We start from the raw sequence: 24750 nt of genomic DNA on the forward strand, positions 1-24750 counted from the left end.
TTCTGTGTAGGGTGAGTTTGGCCCCAAGAGCACTCTTCTGTCTGAATGATCATTGCCAAGCTGAGGAATTTCATTAGTATTTCCAGTGTTTTGCTCACAAAATGAAGTGATGCCATGGAGTGCTCTGTCCCATCAGAAGGCGGGTTGATGGACATGTTTCATTAGCCTTGTGGTTCAAAGTGTTTGTAGTTGGCAGTCACAGACTCAGTAGCAGTTTTTGGAGGATCACAAGAATTATAGACAAATATCTTTTCTGGACCCCTATGATTTTTGCATTGAACAAACATGACAAATAAGAGATGTTTCTCAGCACTTAATTTCAGAAGTTCCTGGAACTTCACGTGGTCCTGCTACACTCTCCCTTGCAAAATACCATGATGCAATGCCCTTTTAAGAAAAATCCAAGTCACTTGTGAGATTTGAAAACTCGCTATGAAACTGTGTCTTTGTTAGGAGACCACATATTTCTGAAGATGCAGGTAAGATTGTGGTTTTCTAGTTATACATCTACAGGTAGCATGGTGACCAGTGCTAAACGTTTGCTTTGGTTTAAAAAAGGAAAAGAAAACACTGTCTTGTCATAAATTGCTTAGTCTGCCATGATTTATTCCTAGTAGACTGGTTTAGTTTGAGTTAAAGTGAATAATGTAAATTATGTGTTCACTTACTTCTGTACTTTTATCAGCTATGTAATCAGTACCTTAGAGCTGATGGTAGCTGAAGATTATATGATTATCTACTTGAATGGAGCAACACCAAGAAGGAGGATGCCTGGACTGGGTTGGATGAAAAAATGTTACGAGATGATTGATCGACGGTGAGTAGTATTTCCCTTTCTTATCCGTAGCCATTATTTTAAACACTCTCAATTTCTGTTATTCCCCTTGTATGACAGTGTTCACCATGTATGATCTTTCTGTGTGCTTTGTAGGCTGTTTCTTTTTTTTTAAGAAGCCATTTCTTTTTTAACTTAGGTTACGGAAGAATTTGAAATCATTTATAATTGTTCATCCATCATGGTTTATCAGGACAATTCTGGCTGTGACACGACCTTTTATAAGGTATGTAGTAAATACCAGTGATTTTGTATGTCCCTAAGAATACAGAAACACCCTAAATCATCAAACACGGCTGTTAATCTTTCACTGAAGAGTACTCATTTTACAATTCATGTTGGGATTTTGACAGTTGAAGATGACTTTCCTAAAGCGAGTGGAAAAAACCCTGTGGTTTATATGAGTATCTAGTTGCAGGCATCACAGGCACGGCATCGTAAACCTGTATGTGTATGCAGAACTGGGAACTCAGTCCCTTAGAATTGTCTTTGTTCTAAGCCCAGCTAAAAGGCATACAGAAAAGGAGTCTGCCTGTAATGATAATCATGTCATTAAAAAAAATCCTACAGGACAAGATTAAGCTACAATTCTACGTTTAAAAAAAATGAGTTGCTGCTCATGCAAGAGGACTGCCAGCACCCTGAGCTGTTTGAATGCATAGGAGTTCTGGTTCAAAAAAAGATTTAGTGCTGCCAAAAATAATGGCTTGATTAGTAAAAAAGCAAAGAAATGTTACAGACACTGAAGACCTCACAATTTGTTGAAGAAGATGGGCAAGCATGCAGTTGAAATCCTTGAGATCAGGGAGAGCGGACTGAGAAGTGTGAGAACGAGTTGCTTCAGGCAAGAGAAGAAGCACTGTCTACAGAAGCCGCCCAGTGAATGACATACGTTATGACAGACCTCAGAGAGGTCTGCCCCAGCCTGCAGATGAGGACACTGGAGGTCTCTGTCACAGGGTGCTCTGTCCTGACAGGGTGGCATTGGGATGGAGAAGCACATGAGTTCTTCCATCACTGTCAGAGTGTGACAGGTAGAGTGTCGTAATGGACCTTCTTCTTTCAAATGTAGTGTCTTTAATACCAAGGAGAAAGTGACAATTAAAAGTACCCGAGTAACAGGGAAACAGTACTTGGAATTATCATCAGTAATTATGTGGATCCACTGAGTTGCCTTTGGTGCCTGAGATTCTGTTGGCATCCTGTTTTACTCCCAGAGGAATGGTAGGCAGTAACATTTTAAAAAAGCAAATATGCCAGATCTGTTTCAGTTCATTCGTCATTTATTCAGAATGACCATACTGAGCAGAAGTGACTAGAAGTTTTGCATTGCCAAACAGGAGAAGATATGCTCTAGATAGTTTGGCAAAGCAAATTAGCAGTACAAAAGTAAACACAACAGAGACCAGTTAAAACTCTTCATTTCAGCCAAGCACATTGAGCCTCTCTGCAAGAAGAAAGTGAAATGCAAATGGGAGCTGATAAAAGGTGGGCAGGACACATGGCCAGTGTGACTTTTGTGGAGGATGGCGTAAGATATTTGAACCCTCACCGAGGACTGAAGAACACTATGAAAAAGCTGAATGAAAAACTGCAGGAGGCATGAAAAGAGAGAGTCAATTCAATAACAAGCAATGGAAGGAGATAGAAACTTGATTAGGTTGAAGGCCGATGGCTGCAGCTTCGTTTGCTAGTCCCAAGCTGTTCACCAAACCACTGACATGCATGGTGGGAATTTCAGAGTAATAAATGAATTGGTCTCAAGGCAAGCAGAGATTTCAATGAGATAGCTAAACATGAGCAACTTAATTCTATTTCAGCTGAGATGCAGGACAAAACAGTAAAAATCAAGAAACTGCAAGACAACAGAATGGCAAGGGACAGTAAAGTCACTGAGCGTGTGCTACAGTCGATTCCATCTCAAAAACTGGCAAGGTCATTCAGTAGAGTCTGGGACTTGACTGGCAAACACTGAGCAGTGGTCAGAATACACAGGATGAAAGAACTAATGCTTGCAAAGATAGATCCTGGATATTCTTTATGGACCAGATATTCACACTAGAGGAGATCTTAGCTGTGCTAGGTATGAAATTAGATTTCTAATAAAAGAAGTGTCTGTGAAAGGTACTTGGCATTTGATGGAAACATTTAAATAAAGGAAGTTTACCACTACCACTATTGGCAGCACGTCTCCCCTAAAGTCTGGAAGAAACAAGGACTTCTTATTTGGTCATGTATTTGGGATGCTTGTACACAGACTCCCAGATGAAGCAATTTCTTAGAAATCGATCACTGTGGTGGAATTAATAGACCCAGCAGAATCCTCAAGTGGAAAAATTAACCCTTGAGAGGATTTTTTTTAATTCCCCTCACCCCTGCCTTTAGAAGCTTCTGATTGGCTTGCAGCTTGCTAAGTTACTTCAGCTCACTGTTCAGATGATGCAGACTATGATTTACATTTTGGAGAAAATGTGAAGAATTGTCTGTATGTTATCATGGCTTTGACTGGACAATTGTGAGTGAATTCATGTGTCTTAAAATGTGACCATTGGCCTGCTCCAGTATGTCTGCCTATTGATGCTAATCTGGTGCTGACACAAATTAAAATGCATGAGCTTAAACAACTATTCACAGTGCCTTCATGTGTCCTGGTTTCAGGTGTCTCACTTTACCTTATTAGGAGGATAGGTATGGTAAGGGGAGGGGCCTTAACCTTCTGCTCAGAGCTGTTTCAGAGGCTTCATGTTGTCTGGTCATACCCCCAAATCAGCAGTAAATAGGAAGAATATGTTCTGTTTTTCGTGGCCTACACTTAAGAACATTTATGGTCAATGTGCATTCCTCACTATCACTGATGTTAAAAGACCGTCTAAATACAAGCAGAGCTAAATTTGGAAGATTGCTTTATGAGCCAAATGAGAGCTGCTACCTATCAAATAATTCAGGTTAGACAAGTGAATAGCCTTTTTTTTTAAGTGTGTTTGCTGAATAATTTAGCTTTTTTCCAAGTGATCATTTCTCAAACACAATAAATGATCATATAGCACAGCTGAAATAAACAAGAGAGGTATTTCCTCATAAGAAGGCCCTGCAGTAAGAATAGATGTGCACAGAAACAATCAGATCTGTACTCATCTAAACAGATGAGGAAGTTTGCTTTTGTTATGTTTGATAGAGAATCAGTGTCAAATGTAAATGCTAATTCATCATGATCACTTGATGTTAATTCATCGTGACCCTGTGAAGTGAATGCTTCCCATCTCTTTTTTCATGTAAGTATGCTGTAGGGGATTTGATTCTTTTCAGAATTTTAATACATCTCCTTCGAACTGTAAAACTAATCACATTGCCTAGTATATGAGCATTAGAATTTATAATGTTGTCCTAAATACTGTGATTCAGCCTAAGCAAGGAACAGCAAAAGGTCTGGACTTGATTTCAGCCTTACTAGAACTCAGATGTGCTCCTGATCAGCTGAGCTCTGTAATTGACATATTAATAATAAAATGTTTAATTATTTAATACATTAAGTACATGCCTTCTCTTTTTTTTTTTTTTAATACGTCATAAAAGATTTGGGGGGGAAAGTCAATTAACATCTTGTTTCTGTTTCAGCTCAAAGTTCAGCAGTAAGATACAGTACGTCAACACATTGGCGGAGCTTCGTGAGATTATTCCAATGGAATACGTGCACATACCAGACAGTATTGTCAAGTAAGTGATGTACAGTAAGCACGTGCATGTTCTAATAGAAACTATTTCCACAAACTAATAATAGTGTTTAAGAATCTGTAAGGAAGCCCCTTCCTGATACAGTTGTAAATGCTTATATGTCAAACTCCTAAGCAGGAAAACACTATGTGGTGGAAGCACAAAACACAGTAAACACATACTTCTAGGGGAACCAATGTTTATAGGAGGAGGAAGGTTTTGGACTGGACCAAATGATACTGCTGGTAAAATCAAGAAAAACTTTCAGGCTGAGAGTCCCATCATCAGTCCTATGGCTGTATAATCTGAATTGGAACAGGCTGATCACTTGTTAATTGCAACCCAGAAAGAAAATAGGAAAAAATCTTAACCCTTCCAGAGGTATTACCTATGCTATACCACCATTTAAGTAAAAGTGGTTTTAAGTTTTAGTCACACAGAGCTTTGAACTGAAATAATAATTCAAAGATAGCCTGCTCAGTAGAAAACCACTGAAAGTCCATAGGTTCACCATTCCTTATATTGCTGATTTTCATGGTTTAACCCAGAACCACTGAAAGACAGTATCTCAAGTTCTGCTTCTTATGTGTAAAGGTTTTTTAATGTAGGTGTTTCTAGAGGAAAGATATCTATTAAAAATTGTAGGAAGTTAATTTGAATTGCTCACCTCAACTGGGTTTTTTTCAAACCTGAAAACAGCAGACTGAAATGGTGTACCAAGACTGAAAGCCTTGGAAATCAATCGTGGTTTTCATGTGGGTCATTATTAAAAAGATATGCCATTCAGGAATGCTTTTTTAAAAAAATTATTCTTTTTATCAGATGTCCTAGGTTTTGAACAGGTGAACATTCTGTTCTATAAGGTATTTTGATGGGTAAATACACAAGTATGTTTGTATTTTCCTTATGGTTTGTCAGTGACTAGGTATGAAGAACACTTCTTTTGGAGCCGTCATAGATCTCTTCAACCCAGACAGGAGTTTTCACACCTGCCTCACAGTAGCTGTGAAAGCAGCATAATTTTCTTCAGCAAGCTAGTGGTTGCTCTGATACTTGTGGTATAATTCCAGGGAGCAAGAGGGAAGCTCAATTCTTGCATTGGCACTTGTAAAAAGAATAAATTACAGTCATTAAATCAGGGATGATAGGGAATGTCAGTTGAATTTACTTGCTGCTGCAACTTCTTTAGAGGTGGAGTGATGCTAGGAATGCGGAGCACAGATGTCGTTGGCCACCTGATAAAGAGATGTCCAGAAAGTTTTGACATCCCTAAATTTTTATCTTCCTTCCATTCCTTGTGCCTTCCCTCCCTTCCTCTTTTTATTCCTGTAAACATTTTAATTTCTCGTAGTTTCCTTTGATACAGACCTTAACCTGATACTTCAGTGTGTGTCTCTCTCTGCTTGCTTGCTGTGTACACACATCAGTGTTACACACATCTTTTCTTCCCTGTAGACTAAAAACTGTTTGGAAAGTGACCACCTCTCGGACCAAAGGTGAAATGATCACAGTATGAGTACCAAAGAAACTTTAGGACTTAGAGCTTAAGATATTTTAGGGAACGGCCTACTTCATGCCATCAGCAGCCAGATGAGAGGTCATGATTTTGCTGAATAAAATATCAAAAGGTGACAAGCGTGCCCATGGGTGGCAAGCATTTTTAGGATGTTGTGATACAAACATGTAGTGGATGTGTGCACTGAGCGCATTGTGAGTGGTTATTCCCATGCTCCAGGGAGAAGAGTAGTGTTCAGCTGATAGCTTCATTTCTGCTGCAAGTTGAGAAAGATTCCTGTAGCAAATAAAAAAAATTCAGCTTTGAACTCTATAATCGCTCCACTGGCAAGAACGGAAATGCCATCTATGGTCATGAGGAATCCCACCTGTAAAAAGTACATAGGATTATGCCAGGATTTGGGTTGTGTGGTGGTTTGGTGGTTTTTACTGAAGTGTGCCCGTTGTATCGTATGAACTTGTACATCTTTTCTCTTCCTTCACCCACTCTTATGTTGTAAGGTATGATGAAGAGAAGTGTATTAAGAGAAGAATGAGGTAAAACTTGCTTTCTAGCCCATGCTGCTGCTAATAATGGAGTGAATCTGTGTGACAGCCTTTCACCTGTGGGCGACCTCAACAGCTGAATGAGGGCTTGCAATGATGTGGAATCTTACTTTCCCCTTCAAGCTGTTGAGATCAGCCTCCCTTGCAAATAAAACTTACTCAACTGTAAACGTCCTTGACTTGGCCCAGGCTGCAGCTAGTTTAATACGATCTGATAGAGCAATGGAATGCTTTCAGCTCTGTCCACTGGGCATGCCTCAGATCACTGCTGCTTTTACGTTTCTGCCTCCAAATGAGCCAAATAAAGTGTTACAAATGAAAGGTGGGTTAAGTGCAAGGATAAATGGTGTCATACCGAACTGAGGACCTTTAGAGTCAATGCGTAATACTGGGTGCCTGTTTTAGAAGCATGTACTACATTTGTACTTTGCTTTGCTATTGCACTGCTTTTCTCTTATGCTCTGCTTGCTTCTTTGTTTCTTTATATCAATAACTTTTACTCACGCAGACTGGATGAAGAGCTGAGGGAAACTTCAGAAACAGCTAAGTAAGATAGCTTTCAGCTGGATGCTGTTGTTATATTTACTTGTTTCACAGGAATAGATTGAATGCAGTAGTACATTATGTGTTTGGTACAGCAATCAGCTCATAGTTTCAATTACTATGGAAGCTGCCACATTTGTGAATTGACTTCCCCTCTCACTATAAGCAGCCTGCTTTTGTACTGTTGGGTCTTGGTAAGGAAAAATCATATCCTTACACTGTAAAAAACATTTTTGCTATTTTTTTGTGATTTTTTCTGTAGTCATAGGGAGGACTGAAGCCACTTCTTTACTCCTTTAAAATGGTTCATTAAACATTTTCTTCCCTTCACCGATTATGTCAGATGATTCATAAAGTTTTTAGGAAGTAGTTCTTTCTAAAAATTATTTTTTACACTTTACTAAGTAAAGAATAGCTGTTGTACCTCATTCTCAGTTAAGGTAGGTAGGCAACTTTTCTTGTCTTTCCAGTGTTTGTTGGATAGGACGGTGGATTAATACTTGATAATATCGTATTGTCTATGGTCGCTTAATAAATCAGTGTCATCTGATGATCAGATACTTTAAACTCTTAACTCTGTGCTTTGACTTCAACATACTGAGGCAGTATAGTGTAAAGTACCACAGAAATCCTTAACTGGAAGGACACAATCCTTGACTCACTGAGCAGACCTTAGAATGTATCCAGTGCACTTTTTTAATGTGTGTGTTGTACACAAAATTCTGGAGAAGGGAGCTGTGTCTTTTGATTCTAGTATGACATTTTCCCTGAGGTTTTTGCAACCAAAGATTTTGAGATTTTGAAGCTTCTTTTCAGTCTTCTTCCTTTAGCTTGTTCACTTCAGAATTTTGATCTTACTGCTTCTTCTTTGTTGTATTTTTTCTAAAGGCTCATCTTTTTCAGTACACGTTTTCCTTCAGTTCCCCTGAGATTAGCCTTTAAAATGACCGCAGAGAAATATCCAAAACACTGGCCACTTTTTTGATTCTAGCAGTTACACTGCCTTGGAAGCAAAAAATTCACATAACTAGTTATCTGTGACCACCTGAATATTTTGTTAAACAAAAGAAAAGAGGCCCACTCAGCCTTGAAATGCAACATCTATTCCTTCCATTCAAACATTTTTAAATGCATTGTAGTGTATGACAGTGAAAACTCTGTAGAAGAAAGCGGCTTTCTTGTTACGTCGTTCATTCAAAAGAGTGCAGGCTGCAGCACAGCAAGTGAAAGGGGAACTAAATATTCATATGAGGCGTCACTGATTATTGTTATTGTTGGATGTATGAAGTCGCTGTAGTGTATTTCCCTTTCCCAACTTAAAGAAATAGCTTAAAAATTTATTACTAAAACTAATTTGTGTTGCAGGCACTAAGCTCACTACTTTCCTTAGTAACATTTGTGTGTTTGTGCCATCGAAGATGTCATATTTAAAAAGAGAAAGAAATAAACACAGAAGAAATGTTTACTACTACCTCTTTTTCCTTGTACCCAGAACTAGCTGCCTTTCAAATGATCCAGAAATGACTTCAGTGGAGCAGGAGTAAGAATTTATCCCTAATACTGTCATTACATTTTAACATTATTTTACAACCATGCTGCTTAGGAACTGAGGCTGGGTAGACTCCATAAAGCTTTTTGGAGACCTAAACACTTTTATAGTTATTTTCAGGAACTTGATTCAACATATGCTTGCAGAAAAAGCACTGAAGTTAGGATTTATTATATTTGCATTGCAGATATGTTTAAAGTGTCCTCAACAATTTCCAAGCAGAGACAGATAGAATTCTTAGCCTGAGGATATTCAGATTAAGTTATGTGAAAAACTTGCCATTCTCGTTCAGAGATTAAAAAGTCTTACATTTTATTTCGGTTTCTGGGTCGTGCTCTTGGTGTGTTCCTTCTCTTTGCATTTTGTGCTTCTCAGCTTCGTTCATAGTTATTTCCCCGATTAAATCTCCAGTATCTTTATGTCTCTTCCTTTCAAAGCTGAACTGGTTCCTTTGGAAATGGGAATGTGTCAGCCCTCTGCCCTGCTGTTCCTCCTTCTGATACCATAACTGAAGCATGCGAATGGAGCACCCTGCGCTGCCCTTACTGTGCATCAGTGAGGGTGTTTGTAGCTGCAGTGTGCCACACAAGCACCAACAGTTCATTGCTAGAATAGCATGTCAGGAGGACTAGCCATTGCAGCAGTGTGTGTATTCCTGGTCAGTGTGTGCAGGGGAGGAGTGACTGGGGACTTTGCTGTCCCTACTTATCTGACTGGTATGTAGGAATACGCTAGTGTCTCACACTGGAATATTATTCAGGAAATGTCTGATAGTAAACTTGACTCCTCATTAAAAGATTCCATCAATAAAAGGAGTATTAATAAGCAGGCAAATAATTAGAACTACATGTAGCAAACAGATGTATAGATAAAATGGAGCTTCTCACTTTTTTAAAATAAAATTGTACTCTCGTCAACTGTCACAGTATCGTACCTGATACACATGTTAGAACCATAAGCTAAATTCCTGATTCGTAGAGCAGCTGGCATAAAATCTCAGCATCGTTTTTTTGTTTCTCAGACACTGGTTGTTCTGTAACAAGTAATATGAGAACTGTTTTTTTAAAGTATGAGAACACACAAAAAAAACCATGTTAAGGACTATTTATGATTTTTGATCTTTTTGTGTCTTGAAGAGTTTTCTTTTTCTCGAAAGAGAAGCTGTGTAGCAAAAAGCAATATGAGAAGAGAATTTATATTTAGCTTAAATAAATACAGTTGAGGCCAAATTCATGGTAATTCCCGCTATTTATTTTCATTGCATAAATACTAATCTGTCTTCAGAAGCGGCAACAATTTTCCTGTGGTCACATCATTCATTTCTGCTGTTGTTTCTTCAAGAAATAGGATTTCCCATGTTAATGTCTCCACAATAACAGCAGTTTTACACAGATTTTTCTTCTGTATGCTTTCTGCTGAAACCTGTCTGGAGTCTGCCCAGCTCTTAGTTTGCTTCTGTTGTCTTTTTGATATATATTCCAAAGGCTTTTGTCTATTGTCATGCTCTCTTGTGTTCTATTTTCTTGAACTTCTCGCACTTCCTCATGACTTTAAAAAAAAAAAATCATTATGAAATAATTCACAGTGACAGAACCCTATGTGTTCCGTAACAGATCATAAATATTGTGGATGCTTTAAATAGTTATGTATTCTGTCAGGAAAATTATATTTTGATGAATGTTTATGATGACAACTTTGTATTCTGAAGAATGTTTCTAAAGTATTTGATGACATATGCTTCGCACTAAATGGCAAAACCGTACTCTTAGAAACATTTTTAGGGGCACGCATATCTTGCCATACTGTCACATCATTCCACCAGTGGATCCTTCCACATCTGGTGTCTACTTCAAATTGGTATTGCTGGGAATGTAGTTATTAATTTCAATAAAACAGTAACAGATCTTATTAAGGTGTATATTTTCCCTATATAGTAGGTAGAATGTGTATATTTGATACCAATGCATTTAAGTAAATGAGAGATGAGGATTCTAACACTTTGCGAGTGCTCAGGATTGGGGAAGTGACTAGCCATGTGTTTCATACGACTGATTTCTTTTTTTGTTGTTGTTCTTTTTTGTTTGTATTTTTGTCTTTAACATATAGCATTGACATGACCCTGAAATAAAAAGCGTCGCTGCCAGGCATTTGAAGAAGAGGTTTTACTTGGATTTTCGTCAACCAGACACCCATGACCATGGTGTGCAATAGGCAATTTGGGTTGATTTTGTTTTGTTTACGATTTTTCAGTGTCATTCAACAATTCAAGAAGACCAGAAGGGCCAGTCCTGTTGCCATGGAAACAGCAGAATTTTGGGTCTAGTTATTTGTGTTGTTTTCAGAAATAGAGTTTTCATTAGGAATGCTGTATTGTGTAGCATTGGTTTCTATGTCTGTGTGCAATTTCTGTTTGAAACGATACCATTCTACTAACAGCGTGCCTCATGAACAAGTCAATGAGGATGTGGATTTTTGTTTTGTCTTTGTCTTCAGCATATTAATGTTTATGCATAGCTGAACAGAATAGTTATTGTTACAATAAATCTTAGCTTGGTTGTGTCACAGAGCAGCAGCAACTTAATTGTTTAAAAATAATTCTAGAAATGATGCAGGACTTTCTTGAATTTGACTGTTTCTTGCTGTCCGAAGAGTCTTTCCATGTTCATTTAACCCTAATGACTTCTTAATTCAGTCACAGAAAGGACTGATGTACTAAAAAAAAAATAATTATTTATGAAACGGACTTCCCAGAGGACAAATGAGTAACTGAAATTAATTTTATTTTAATAATTTAGTTTAGTGTCTTTATTTTAGGGATAGTTTTTATAGAAGCAGCTAATCCTGTAAATCATTGTCCTATATTCTAAAAGCTGTGGAGCATTAATTAGTTGTTGTTGTTTTCTACATCTGTTTTTCCAGAACTTTTTTTTTTTTAAGTTATGAGTCTTCAAATAGCATCCTAACTCCAATTGTAAAGGTTATTAATGCTATGAACATGGAACAAATAATTAGTATTTTCTACTAACAACTGAAGGTTAAATGTATAAATGTACAGTTGGGAGTCGCACTCCTTTGTTAGGAATAGATGTCAAAGTATTATTCAAAGTGTATCGAATACAAAAAAAAAAAGTATTACAATGTGGTTTATTGCCTGTGTCATAGAACACAGCAGTAAAAACATGAAAAGGACAAAAACCCTAAGCATTTCTTGTTTGCTGCAGTCGTGTACTGGCACAAAAGACACTGCAGTAAGTCCTCATATTCACTGGAAAATAACTGCAGTCTCTCAGACCATTCTTGCGCATGAGAGTGCAAATTAATTGTCTGCTTTAAAAAGACAAGAGTTAAGAATATTACTGATGCTTTCTCTTCCCCTAATGAACACACACATGTACTTTCCAAACCTACTGACTCACTTGCCTTTTGGGATGTCCTAACAGAAGTAATAGTGTTACGCACTCTCTGAAATACTGTTCTTATCTTCACGAGATTCTCATAGGCCCTAGAATTACATCTGTGGATTCTCTGCTTTGTCTGAGAAAAGTCCTTAGACAGAACAGTTCAAGATAATTCGCACCGTCTTTTTACGTATGCACTAACTCCAGTCCTGCTTCCAGTCCAGAATTATTAACGAAAGAGAAGACAAGTTTTTCTGGGGAATAAAGTTTAAGCAAAAGGCACGAGCCTTGATTTTTCAGTAGGATGTAAGCTGAGAGTGAAAATTGTATTTTGTCCTTCATTTAAAAGATTGATATTTTTACTTTGTGGTTTGCACATTTCTATCTCTGCCAATTTGTATCTTGTATTTGCAAGGTAGTCTGCAGGCAAGGAAGCGGGCATCCGTCTTGCCAAATGCTTTCTTACCTGCCAGCATCAAAACCGAAGCATCTGCACCTCTGCAGTCCTTGGTCTGAACTGACAGGTGGTGCGCGGTATCTCTGTCGTACTAGCTAGTCTGCTGTATCACATCGTTCCATCAGTTCCTGTTAATTTTCACAGAGGATGGGCCTAATCCTGCTGATCATTGTTACTGCTCTATAACCTTGCCCTAAATTAGGATCTGGTAGTGTCCATCTTTTCTCAGATATTTGAATCTTGGTTTATGTCTGCCTTATAAAAGTGCTGTCACTTAGTATATTGGGGATAATGTTTTATGTACAGATTAATATTTGTATTAACTTTGAGATGCTATTTAATCTTCACCTAGATCTAAACTATTAAAACCATTTAGTAGCATGAAGTCACATCTTCTGTAGGACCTGTAGTTTAAGCCACCTAGAATGAGCCAGATGACTTGCATTACTCTATGGGTGAGAAGTGTTCGCTAAAAGAGAAGTTCACCACAAAGCAGAGGTTTGGCACAAATCTTTATGCACTGTTTGAGACCTAAGTGGGGTATAAGAGATTTGCGTTCTTACTGGTGGATATCAGCTCAGAGGTGAGTTTAATTCTAAAGGCTTTGCGTGAAATTACTAAACAGCAAAGCTATACATGAATTAATATGGTTAATGTGGGTGGACTAACAGTTGCAGCCTGAGACAGAAGGACTATGTTTAAGCCAAATGTCACATTAAAACAAAATGGGGCATCTGCGTGATGGTGCAAAAATGATTGCAAGATCAAGGTGTGGTTAACTTTGCTTAATATATTTTGAAAAGTTTTTTAATGTTATGATATGGCAATTCTATATTATACTACTAATAATGTATCAATATTAATAAATCAGTAGTTTGTTGAAAGAGGAATATAGTACGTATAATTGCACAGATATAATCTTTTATATACGGATTTTTTCTACTGTGTATCAGAGTGCTCAGATCGAGTAAGATTAATAGTTGCAATTTTTTTTTTTTTGTTAAAAGATCAATGCTGACTAAATTAGAGATTAAGCTATACAAGGATATCTAATATCATTGTATGCATATATATACAAATGAATCAGAAATAAAGAACTGCAACCCACCACCGGAAGTATTTCCTTTTTCAGCTCTGCGTTTTTTTGTTTATTTCCTGGGTACATGGAAACACTTGACTGTTTCAAATCACAGTTCTTTGCATAGTTAAATATTTTTTTCATGCCATTCTTTACCTGTCCTTCCAAAAATTTATTACAAAAACCTGATTCAAAAAAAATTGATTCCAAAACTGAGTCAGTTCTGTGTCTCGTGGTGTTACTCTCCACTTCCATGTATTCAAACCCTTGCTTTGCTGATAGTAGCAATATTGTTCCTGGAAGAATGCAGTAGGAGCTCTTCAAATTTCTCTCTAATTTGTGCTTATGCCGTTATCTAAAAATCAAACAGGTAGATAATCTCACTCCATCTCATATGGTAGGCAGAAAACAGAAGCTATGGGGCAGAAAGAGATTGACTGTGAAAGCACCTTGAGTGATTTAACAACCTTGTTGACTACGATGAAGGAAGGAGTCAAAGCTGGTGGATGTTCAGTCCTCTCAGCTACCTGGTCCCATGTGCCCACTCCTGTCCCAATCTACATCAGCATCAAATGGGACAATTTCTACTGCCACTACTTTAAGTAAACCTGAATGACTCTTGGACAGCTAACCTGGAGCATTGGCCCGTGAGGCACCAAGTATGAGCTAAAAGGCGATAACCTATGGCCTCTTAATTGCCACCCACCTGCAAGCAACTCTGTGAAAGCTCCTAGACCTTTTCAGTGTGAAGTCAAAGAAGCTGGATTAAACTAACCTTTCATGTTTGTTGACTGTAGCCTCCTTGACTTTTGATAGGTTTAAAGATTGTCAGATCTTAAGGGTTGATAAGTTAGGGCATAAACTGAGCCTCAGAAGCAGACTTAATTTTGGCCATGTCATACAAAAGAGGTGCTGCTAGATTTCAGGAATCAAAAGTTGTGTTTTGGTTTTGCTTATCTTCTTCCAGGTCCTTCCCATATAATTTAATTACAGTTTGTAATTTAATTACAGCTTTGGTGGCAGTTGATCTCTGGTGTACAGTAATTTGGGATCATTTATACCCTAAATCTTAGGGCCTGGAATGGCTACTCTTAGGTCCAGCTGTAATGCTGTAGCTAGGAGAGCTGTGGATCATCCTAATACCATCAATAGCTGCAGTTAGAGCTCAGATGCTTTCTCCTCCTTACCTTCCGTGTGCCTCAGCACCTGGCAGTTTATGTCTTCCAGTAATTTGACTAATGTTTTCAGAGTGCTGATTAATGGCTTTTGTGGCTGGGAACCCTGGTGCAACAGCCACAGCTATTTGTACAAGCAGAAACTGAAAATGCAGGTAAGTAGTAATACGTAAGTCTTATTTTCAAAAAAGAAAACCCTAGTATGTGAAGTGTTGACATCTTCCTGTTCTTGATACTCTCTAAGTAGTCCATGTTGTGAACATTAGGAACATCTTAACGTTTTTCTCAAGAGTAAAGGTGTGAAAGTAGTTAAACTCCATATTCTGCTCATTTGCTCATTCTTCGGGAGTGGAAAAAAAAGAGATTTTCTTTTCTCATACATTTTCAGTGGAGGATTGTAATGAAATCGGTTTTCACCACAGTTCAGTGGTGCAAAATAAAGTGTATCAGCTGAAAGGGAAATCCATTGCCATGCAGTAAATTAACATTACTGCTCATTTCCCAACTGCATAAATTTTCTGCCTTCCTGCCTCTGTAAGATTTATATTCCTGTTAGCTCAGTCTTTAGAGCTAAAGCAGGAGTTCCTAACATGGATTACTTTATGTGTGGGAGAAGTATTATAACAAGCTGAATGCAGGATATTGTGAAAGGAGACCATATTTATTTACAAAAGTCTCGAAGTAAGTTGATCCCTCCTGCTCCCACTCACTCCTCACATAGGCTTCATTCGCTCCTGCGGTCACCGCCACACGCTCAAAAGCACCAGGACGTGTGTTCCCAGGGTGATGACCCTGAGCAGTTGTTGGTGGTACAGAGGACAAGAGCTGCTGGCTACCAAGTCCTCATCATGTTTCTTGTCTTTTTTTTACTGCAGACAGCTAGGTTTGGGTGTGGGGATTTGAGTCCTTTGTACAATTTAGGAGTCAGTAGCTATCATTGCGTGGTCCTTTGCTTCGGGGTCGTGCTTCCTTCAGCCTGGTAAATCTAAGGCCTCTTGTTTTTCCTTTGTTTGAAGCGTATGTTTGTCCTCTTGGTGAGTTATCACATGCACACCCGGTATGTGATATACTGTATGTCCTTTTTGCTGCGCTGCTGGTGTTAGGTGGCAGGGCCTTCCACTGACAACCTCTGGTCTCCTCAGAGTGCAGGTGTTATGGTCCTGACACAAAGAACAGATTCCTCGATTTTACAGCTGGGACCTGTGTCCTGGAAATGGCGCTTTGTTATCAGTCCCTGCTGTTGTTCTAACGCCGCTTCTGCTGTTTTTTCCACTGCATTCAAACGTGCATATTTCCTTTTGTAGAGCATTTGTACTGAACTCATTTGTCCTGTTGCATATTTCTGCAGCTTTGCAGGACAAAGAATGCTGCAGATGGTAAGTCAGGAAAGTGCTATTGACCGAACTGTTGGGACCCATCACTGTCCTTTAGAATAGCTACAGAAAACATAAAGGAAATCTAGTTTTCTGAATGAAAGAAAGTATTAAAGGTTCTTCAAGTGTAAGTACAAATACAGAGTTGTGAAATGGTCCTGTATTGTTAGTTTGGAAGTTACTGGACTAAACGAAAATGTCATCTTCCAAATTAATTTGAGAATGGTTTGGGTTGGAAGGGACCTTTGAAGATCATCTAGCCCAACTTTAGTCCTCTTGAGTGATCAGGCATTTAAGATGTGTAATGTAAATGCTTTTAAAGACAGCAAATAAGAGACTTCCTTACCATTTTCTGCGAAATAAATGTGTGGTGGATGCATCCACCTGATCTTGGTGTGTCTCTTGTGCTCTCTGAAGCCTTTGGGCTGGTAAAATTCCATCCTCTAAAATTTAAACTTGTTAGTGTTGAAGGCATGTGACAGTGCTGGCAGTGTATTTTGTTAGAAATACAAAAACTACAAACACAAATTTTGAAGTTTGTGGTACAGTCTTTTGTAATTTTGACTGTTGGAAGTACCCCTCAATTTGCTACTATTGCCATTAGTGGGAATAAAAGACAGATCCCAGATTGTGTTAGCTGTTTAATCGTGTACGGTTATTTCTGGAGACAAGGGGGGTGTCCCTGTATTACCTGACACAGATGAAGCCGACTGAGCAAGCATCAGGAAATTTGCTGTTCTACTCCTCATTCACTGTCCATTTCCTGCAGCCATGCAACCCCTCTAGCACCTTGTTCCCATTGCACAATACAACTACCCTGCAGGCAGATGGTGACAATTAAGTATGTGTTTCGGAAGTTTTAAAAGAAGGGTCTAAGTTTATGAGGGAGCTCATAAATCTCTGAGATGTGTGGGGAATTTACCAAGGGCTTTAGACCACTGTGTTGTTACAGTAAGCATCTGATTTTTGCTAATCCTTTCTTCGATGCGTGCTTGCCCTTCAGGGCAGCTTTTCCCACCCCTGTGCACGTATTCTCTGTGCATCAGCATTAGCAGTAGGCGGAGGTAAACATTTATGACTTAGGTGTTTTGCTGGAGCTTGTTTTGTTTTCTAAACAACACTTACTGGTCTGCCATCCAGCTGGTTGATCTTTCTTGATACTTGTTGTGTTTGTATTTCATTTTCATATCTTGCCATGTGCCAAATACCAACATCTTTTCATTGTAACCAGCAGCTTTGTGCAAGTGAAAAAAAAACCCAAAAAACACCACTAAAAATCCCTTACTGAAGAAAGCATTTCACTTTCCAGGTCTGCAGTTAGGAAAAAAATCATGAAATTGCAGTCATGGCTTATAGCATAATTTAACTTTTATTTAAAAGTAGCTTCTTGGTAGAAGGCAATATCTAGTGAAGAACAAATTATTACCTATATACTTATATATACTTATATTATTACCTATATACTTACACCTGTGTACTTATAGACGCTGGTCTGTATGATTAGCAGCCTGTGCTTAGGGGAAGGTCGAAGAATAGCACTGTGAAGTTAAAATGGTGGCTTTTCCTGTTTGCACTGTTTTGGTTTACAGTTCTGCAATCTTTGCCTTGACAAAGGCTCAACTACTACAGAATACAACCTCTCACCCAAATAAATTATTTCCCAAAGCTACTGAAGCCTATTTAAAAATCACGTGCTTGGTTCTTACAGTTAATTTTCCTAGAAAGATCCACCCATGTAAGAGGAAATTATCATTTGCTGCTTGCACAGAGTGGCTTCTGTCAGCAGTCCCTCTAGTGACTCTGCATTTGTCTGTTCAGTTGGAGCAATGGAGTTGGCTGGGATGAGCTCTGCCGAATTTGAGAACATGAAACAAAATGCAGCCTGAGCCTGCCATCTCTTTTTGCTTCCTCTTTGCTTTCCTCAACTCAACATAACCCTATGTTACTTCCCTTTGTGGAAGTAAGGCAGAACACTTCTCAAGGCTTATAATACATTTAAAAGTGCCTGGCAGTTCCTGTAGCAATAGTTATTGTTAAGGAAAAACACAGATGACTTATTCTACAAGTACACTTGCAATCTCCTCATTTTTCTCGATTATGGAAAATCCAGTGTCTTGGTCTTTTAGGCAAGACAGGAATAACACGACAAAATTACAATGGTTTTTTTTGTTGGGGTTTTTTGAGGGGGTTTTTTTTGTTTGTTTGTTTGGGTTTTTTTAAGAATTGAACACTGTCCTGGCTTCAGCTGGATAGAGTTAATTTTCCTCCGAGTAGCTGCTGTGTTGTGGGTTTAGCACAAGAAGAAAGTTGATAACACTGATGTTTTTATTTGCAGCTATGAAATCAAGGACTTATTCCAGTTTCCCATATCCAGCCCATGAGCAGGCTTGCAGGGCTGGGAGGCAGCACAGCCAGGCAGACAGCCCAGGCTGGACAATGGAAATATTCCATACCATGGACATTGCGCTCAATTTATGAAAGCGGGTTGGCCGGGGGGCGGAAAGCTATTGGCTCTTCTTGTTTCTGTGAGTTCGAATCCTCTCTTGTCCAGGAGTTTGAACCTTTTCAGGAATTCCATGATTTTGGAGTTCCGCAGTTGCTGCTCAGGGACTGGCTGCAAATCAGTTGTCAGGTGACAAGAAAAATTGTATTGTATATAATTTACTTTGTGTATTCATTATTATCATTAGTAGTAGGAGTAGTAGCAGTTGTAGTATTTCTTTTGTTGTCATGTTAACCTGTCTTTATCTCAGCCCACGAGTTTTCCCTTTTGTCCATTCTCCTCCCCATCCCGATGGGGGGGAAGGGGACGGGACAGCGGGCGGCTGTTGGGTGCTGAGTTGCCAGCTGCCAGGCTAAACTATGACAATGCTATTATCAGATTTAATCTATTTTTGAAGAAAGAAGTTCAAATAGTCATTTCATAAATATTATTAGAAAAAAGTAATTTCGTGTGCTAAAGCATGTGTACATTAGCCTTGTTAGCAAGGTGTTTGGTTGGGTTCAGTGGACTAAGATTTTTGTCTTAAATCCAAAATTATATTAGGTGTGAGAATGCACTCTACTGTGTTGTCACTATAGTTTGCTTCGTATTGGGATTATAAAGTTAAAAGGAATGACATTTGAAGCCGGTATTTCTGTATCATGAACAAGTAGTTTGAATCCAGTGCAGCACTTTTGCTGAACGATTTTTAAATGCCTGAGGCCACAGACCAGTAGGCCAGTGTCCCTGCCCTAACATTAGGTAATAACCTATGAACAGTCTTGGAAGTAAATGACAACTCCAGAGAATGAGGTTTCTTTTGTGTTTGAGATGACCAGCTGTGACTTCAGTGGTGGGCTGCTGCAGAAAAAAAAGTTCACTGTTTCCGCCCATACAGCATCTAGTCTGTCAGAAAATCTCTTAAACTCTGGGGTTGTCAAGCCACAATCTTCGAAGGAATTAAATTCAGGTGGAGAAATAAAATTCTCAGTATGGTCTGGTTAGCCAAGTCAAAACTTAGTACAGAAATAGAAGCAGTTAAAATAAAAATCGAACTAGGCATGTCAGAACCTTGTCTTCTTGCTTCTCTGTTATGTACTGCAATAGGCAACAAGCAAAGCAGCCTCCAGCAATAGCAGGAAAATAATCCACAGAGTACTTCCCAAACCATTCTCTGAGGCCTGAAATGTAAAGCAGACTCCCTCCATGAGAGAGTGACTCAGAAAATAAAGTGCAGGCTTTATGTGACAGACCTGTGTTAAGCCTTCAAGGCTGTAAAACTTCATCTCTATCCTCATCCCTTTGAAGTATGAGTAACATTGCATTAAACAGTCAACTTAAAGAACACAGAGAATATTATTGTGAGATTTTGGCGTTACAAAAGAAGAAAAAGGAGAAGGCACTGGGAAAGGTAAAATAGGGGAAGGAAGGACAGGTCAGGGAAATGACCAGGGGGAAGGTAGTGTTACAGACAGCTTTCTGCTTGGGGGTCCAGCCTTCTTCCAAATTCTGACTCTCCTTGAGGAGAGCTTCTGAAACACAGCAGGCCCTGTTTACCTGGAGCCTTGACTCAAAAGAAGCGCACATCAGCTCTGTTACAAATGTTCTTTTTGCTCATTTAAAGAAATTATGGAATCCCTGGAGGCAAGTACCTTAATCTGGCTTTCACTCAGTGTAGAACAAAACCATCTCAGCCCTTGTGTAGAAAGTACAGAAGAAGAAGATGGAAAAAATGGGAAACATTGCATGAATTTAGAAAAAAAAAAAAATTACATGCTTCCCAGTAACTTACCAGTGACAGAAATAGCGTGAGTCAGAAGACATCATAGGTGTGAGTAAGGAAACAAATTAAATATGGAAAGGAAAAAGCAAGATGCCATAGGGGGACACATGGAAAAGAGTGTTACATAGAGGAAAATAGCTGCAGGAGAGAAATGACAGAATAGGAGGTTAACTGTGCCAAAGAGGCTAGACAGAGACCAGAAATGCGGTGTAAAAAAAATACATGCTAATTGCCTCAGAAGAGAATTAATCTACTATTTAATGGGTCAATAGCAGTGCTCAGTGGAGAAGTGGATGCATTCTGAAGGTGTCACAGTGGTGTGTGATGGAATAGATATATACAGCAATAAAAGATCTCACATTATCCATTCACCCACTACCTACCACATCACCACTGGAAGAGGAAAGAAAATCAATGTGGGGGCAAAAAAAATGCATTTAACATGGCAGATTTTGGGAACAAGCACCAAAATTAGGGAGACTTTGCTGATGCACTAAAGCTGGTCTGATGTTCTTTAACTAGAAGAGCTGGTTTTGATGTTTTTTATGGAATTCCATCACTGATATGACCATATTTCCTGAACACACCATTTCCAGAACCTGGTCCACCAGCGAAGTAACACTATTCAAGTGGTCATTGTGCACCCAGGAGGAAAAACTCATAGGTCCTGGCTGCTGCTATTTTGTCTGAAAACAATTTTCTTTGGAAAAATTTCCTTTCTAATAATATTTTCTTCAGTTTTCAGTAGTTGTGAATTTGGAATCTATTCAGTCTGTCATCCTCAAAGTATCTGTGAGAAGTGTCTCTCATTCACAGGTGCTATTGGATGGATACTTTCTGCTTGTCTTAGTCATCTCACAGATGTTGTGGGTTAACCCTGGCAGATGGCTCAGCCACTGCTCACTCACTCCCCTCACAGTGGGATGAGGAGGCAATTGGAAGAGTAAAAGTGAGAAAACTCATGGGCTGAGGTAAAGACAGTTCAATAGGTAAAGCAGAAGATGTACGTGCAAGCAAAGCCAAATAAGGGATTCATTCACCACTTCCCATCGTCAGGCAGGTGTTCAGCCACCTCCAGGAAAGCAGGGCTCCATCACGTGTGATGGTTACTGGGGGAAACAACCATGAACAGCCCTATTCCTCCTCCTCCTCCTCCCCAGCTTTTATTGCTGAGCATGATGTCACATGGTATAGAACATCCTTTTGGCCAGTTTGGATCAGCTGTCCCGGCTGTGTCCCCTCCCAACTTCTTGTGCCAACCCCTGCATACTTGCTGGCAGGGTGGTGTGAGAAGCAGAAAAACCTTGACTCTGTGTAAGCCCTGCTCAGCAATATCTAAAACATCCCTGTGTTATGAACAGTGTTTCCAGCACAAATCCAAAACATAGCCCCATGCTATCCCCTATGAAGAAAGTTGACTGTCCCAGCCAATATTAGTAGACCAGAAGATCAAACGAAGGCTGCTCTTAATAAGCATAATTTTGGCCTACCAAACCTGACTTAAGGCATCTTTTAATTAAGGTGTTCTGCCTTATATGGAGCAGTGATCAGCTAGACACTGGTCTAAGTGCTGTTGGTGTTGGTAGACATCTCCAGTTCATGAGACGATTATCAGGCAGGTTCGGTACCTGCTGCAGGGTGCTTTCTCACTTGCCGAAATTATGAAGTGAGTAAAAATGGATGAGACTAGTGGCATCAACCCATGCAGGCTATGTCATCACCAATTCAGTTAACTCGTTTGCCAGGTCTCTTCTAGTAAGTCCTGGAGAGAAAAAGGCACTCTTTTTTTCCCCCCCAAAGCCAAATCAGACAGGGACAAAGCAGGGTAAAGTGCCCTCAGAATTACCCTCCTGAGGTTTTCTAGACACCTTCTCATTCTCCTCTGTGCTGTCAGCTGCAGTTCCTACAAAGCCATTACTCCATTCCCCTCTGTTGTGAGTGGAAACTGAGGACAGCAAAGTGGGATCAAGAGTAGGGCATTTTTTGTGATTCTGATCAGAATCCAGAAGAGATACTCTGTTTCTCATCCCTAATTGCTTATTCTCCATTTTTGTCTGGTTTGTTTAGCCTGGTAAGTTCTATTTTTTGTTTATTCTGACTAGTCTGTATTAGGTGGTGTTATTTCTGTGTTGCCATTCAGTAGCACTTCTGTCGATAAGCTTCCTCACTTTACCTCAACTTCAAACAAAGAATTACTACTGATGAAAAGCTTAATTTTTTCATGTTTCAAACAGCACTATTTTTTTAATTGCCTTCTCTGGAAGTCAGAATGTGGTGCAACGAGTATCTCAAGGAGAGCACAAGGTTACCCAGGAGTTTTATTGACCTGAAGCTCCTGGACTAGCTTACTGTGAAACAGAGTGTGGTGACAACTCACCTACGTGGGCAGATGTGATGTGACGCATCAGGCACGTACACACAGACACACACACACCCCCATGTATAGACACACAAAGATAATGAGCAAAGACAGAGCTGAAAAAGATTATATTGCATTCAGGCTTTTGTCGTGCACTGAAGCTTTAAAGAAACATCTGCAGCTTTTGCTCTGCTGCGTGATGCTGTGCCGGATGTGAAGATAGCTTTTCCAGGGATATAATGGTTAAAGGACCAACTGGTCTAAGCTGCTTTCATGTACAAATGAGTTGTTTTCTAGTGTGGAGATAGCATCAGTGAATTGAAAGAGTTATCCTTTGATGTTACAGTGTCAAATCATGTCATGAGGAAATGGGTAACATCACGCTTTTGACATCTTAATATTATTCACATTTTCCTGTGTGTTCCAGTATTTAGTTTCCTGAAAAAGAAGTTGTGATCTGCATGTAATTCTGACTTCTAGCCCTTACTGTGTGTTATCAGGGCTTGCCGTCTTTGCAAAATTAATTCAAGCATTAAACTTTTATGTTATTCCAGGGTGATTTCTATCCATATGCACAACCTTCTCCTTAGTTCTGGTAATACCACTCTCTACAAGTGGCCCGAGAATGGGCTGGTTAAACTTTATGTCCGTACAACTTACCAGTTGCTAACAGGATGGCTCTGAGGTGCAGCCACAGGATAGGACAACTGCCGTGAACTGAATTCTCCAGTGTCGTGCCGCAAGTGTTTACCCTCCTGTCCAAAAGGGCAGACATCTTCTTCCAGAATGCCTCGGTAAATGACCCAGCATCTGCGTCTGTGCACGGCAGGGCTTATCATTTGGGGATTTATTACATGAAGTCCAAACATGCCTGACAGCTAAGCGCAATGCAAACACAGATCTGCTCTGTGGCTGCTCTCAGTTGAGCTGAGCTACCTCAGCTGAGGTCTGTCAGAAAAGTATACTCTTAACCCTTATGCTGAACAAGATAAAACTATAAATTTCTTTAGGTACACTGCAAAAATGCAGATTCTGTGGTTTTAGTTCTAACTTTATTTCCGTGGTAATTCACCATTTGGAAATGCAGCATCTCACTGCTACTTGCTGTCTGGTTTTTTTTTTCTTTTTCCTTCTTAGTATAAATTGTAGGCAGATTCTATAAATGAAGGGGAAAAAAATCTCTGGAGAGGCTGCTGGTTTATCTTCTTCACCCTTCCACGCATCCAGAGCTGATGTCTGTGAGGTGCCTGGTTGATTCCATCACCTTCCTGTTCCCCATGGGAGGGGCAGTGTGGAGGCCACACAGCTTCTGCAAGTGCTCACAGCTGCCCCTGCAGTTTCCAGGGGGCTCGTATCGTGGAGGCCACAAGGAACCTGCCTCATATACTGGCAAATGGTTCAACCAACTTGACTTTTCATGCCACTAATCCATGTGGCATGCATGGGTTTAGCAGATGTGTGACAACCCCTCAGAGTTATTGGTGAGCAGAAACAAGAATATTCCTTCAAATTTTCCTCAGGCTCTTCTGCCCTTCCATGTGCCGGCACACTCCTGTACCCTACTGAGTGGCCTCCTAATCCAGAAGGTGAGCTGCAGCCTGTCACCCTGGGCAGGAACATCATGCTGTCATTATTCTCACCTGCTCAGAATTTTATCAAACCATGTATTTTAGCTAAACTTATTCTTAGCCTGTCTTTCCAAAATGAGGTATGTTGTACATAATATTGTGGAGGACCCGAGGTGATGTGAGGGGTGTTCTCTGTACACATAAGTATTAAGAATACTTAAACAGACAAAGTGTAATGACTAATAGCTCTGCTGCTACATATGTAGTACATATGTACATATGTCATTATATACTATTGGCCGGGGGGGGAACCCCAACTTGCCTAAGGCTTTTTTTTTTCTCTTTTGGGACCTCAATAAATAAAGAAAATATTGAGGT

The 24750-nt window shown here is 39.5% G+C and overlaps 1 protein-coding gene across 4 annotated transcripts in view; it reads left to right on the plus strand.

The window, feature by feature from the left end:
• Positions 1-13660, plus strand: part of PRUNE2 (prune homolog 2 with BCH domain) — a 107953-nt gene extending 94293 nt beyond the window's left edge. For 2 of the 4 annotated variants that reach the window (XM_075411313.1, XM_075411315.1), the window contains 7 exons: positions 686-817; positions 975-1061; positions 4451-4549; positions 6563-6598; positions 7116-7154; positions 8643-8690; positions 10806-13660. In XM_075411313.1, coding sequence (XP_075267428.1) covers positions 686-817; positions 975-1061; positions 4451-4549; positions 6563-6598; positions 7116-7154; positions 8643-8690; positions 10806-10827 — 463 coding nt within the window. In that variant the 3' untranslated portion in view covers positions 10828-13660. The remainder of the gene's footprint in view (positions 1-685; positions 818-974; positions 1062-4450; positions 4550-6562; positions 6599-7115; positions 7155-8642; positions 8691-10805) is intronic. The other 2 variants (XM_075411314.1, XM_075411316.1) reach the window with 2 other exon arrangements.
• The last annotated feature ends 11090 nt before the right edge of the window (positions 13661-24750 follow it).

This window comes from Opisthocomus hoazin, chromosome Z (assembly GCF_030867145.1).
Source record: "Opisthocomus hoazin isolate bOpiHoa1 chromosome Z, bOpiHoa1.hap1, whole genome shotgun sequence".
Taxonomy (NCBI): domain Eukaryota; kingdom Metazoa; phylum Chordata; class Aves; order Opisthocomiformes; family Opisthocomidae; genus Opisthocomus; species Opisthocomus hoazin.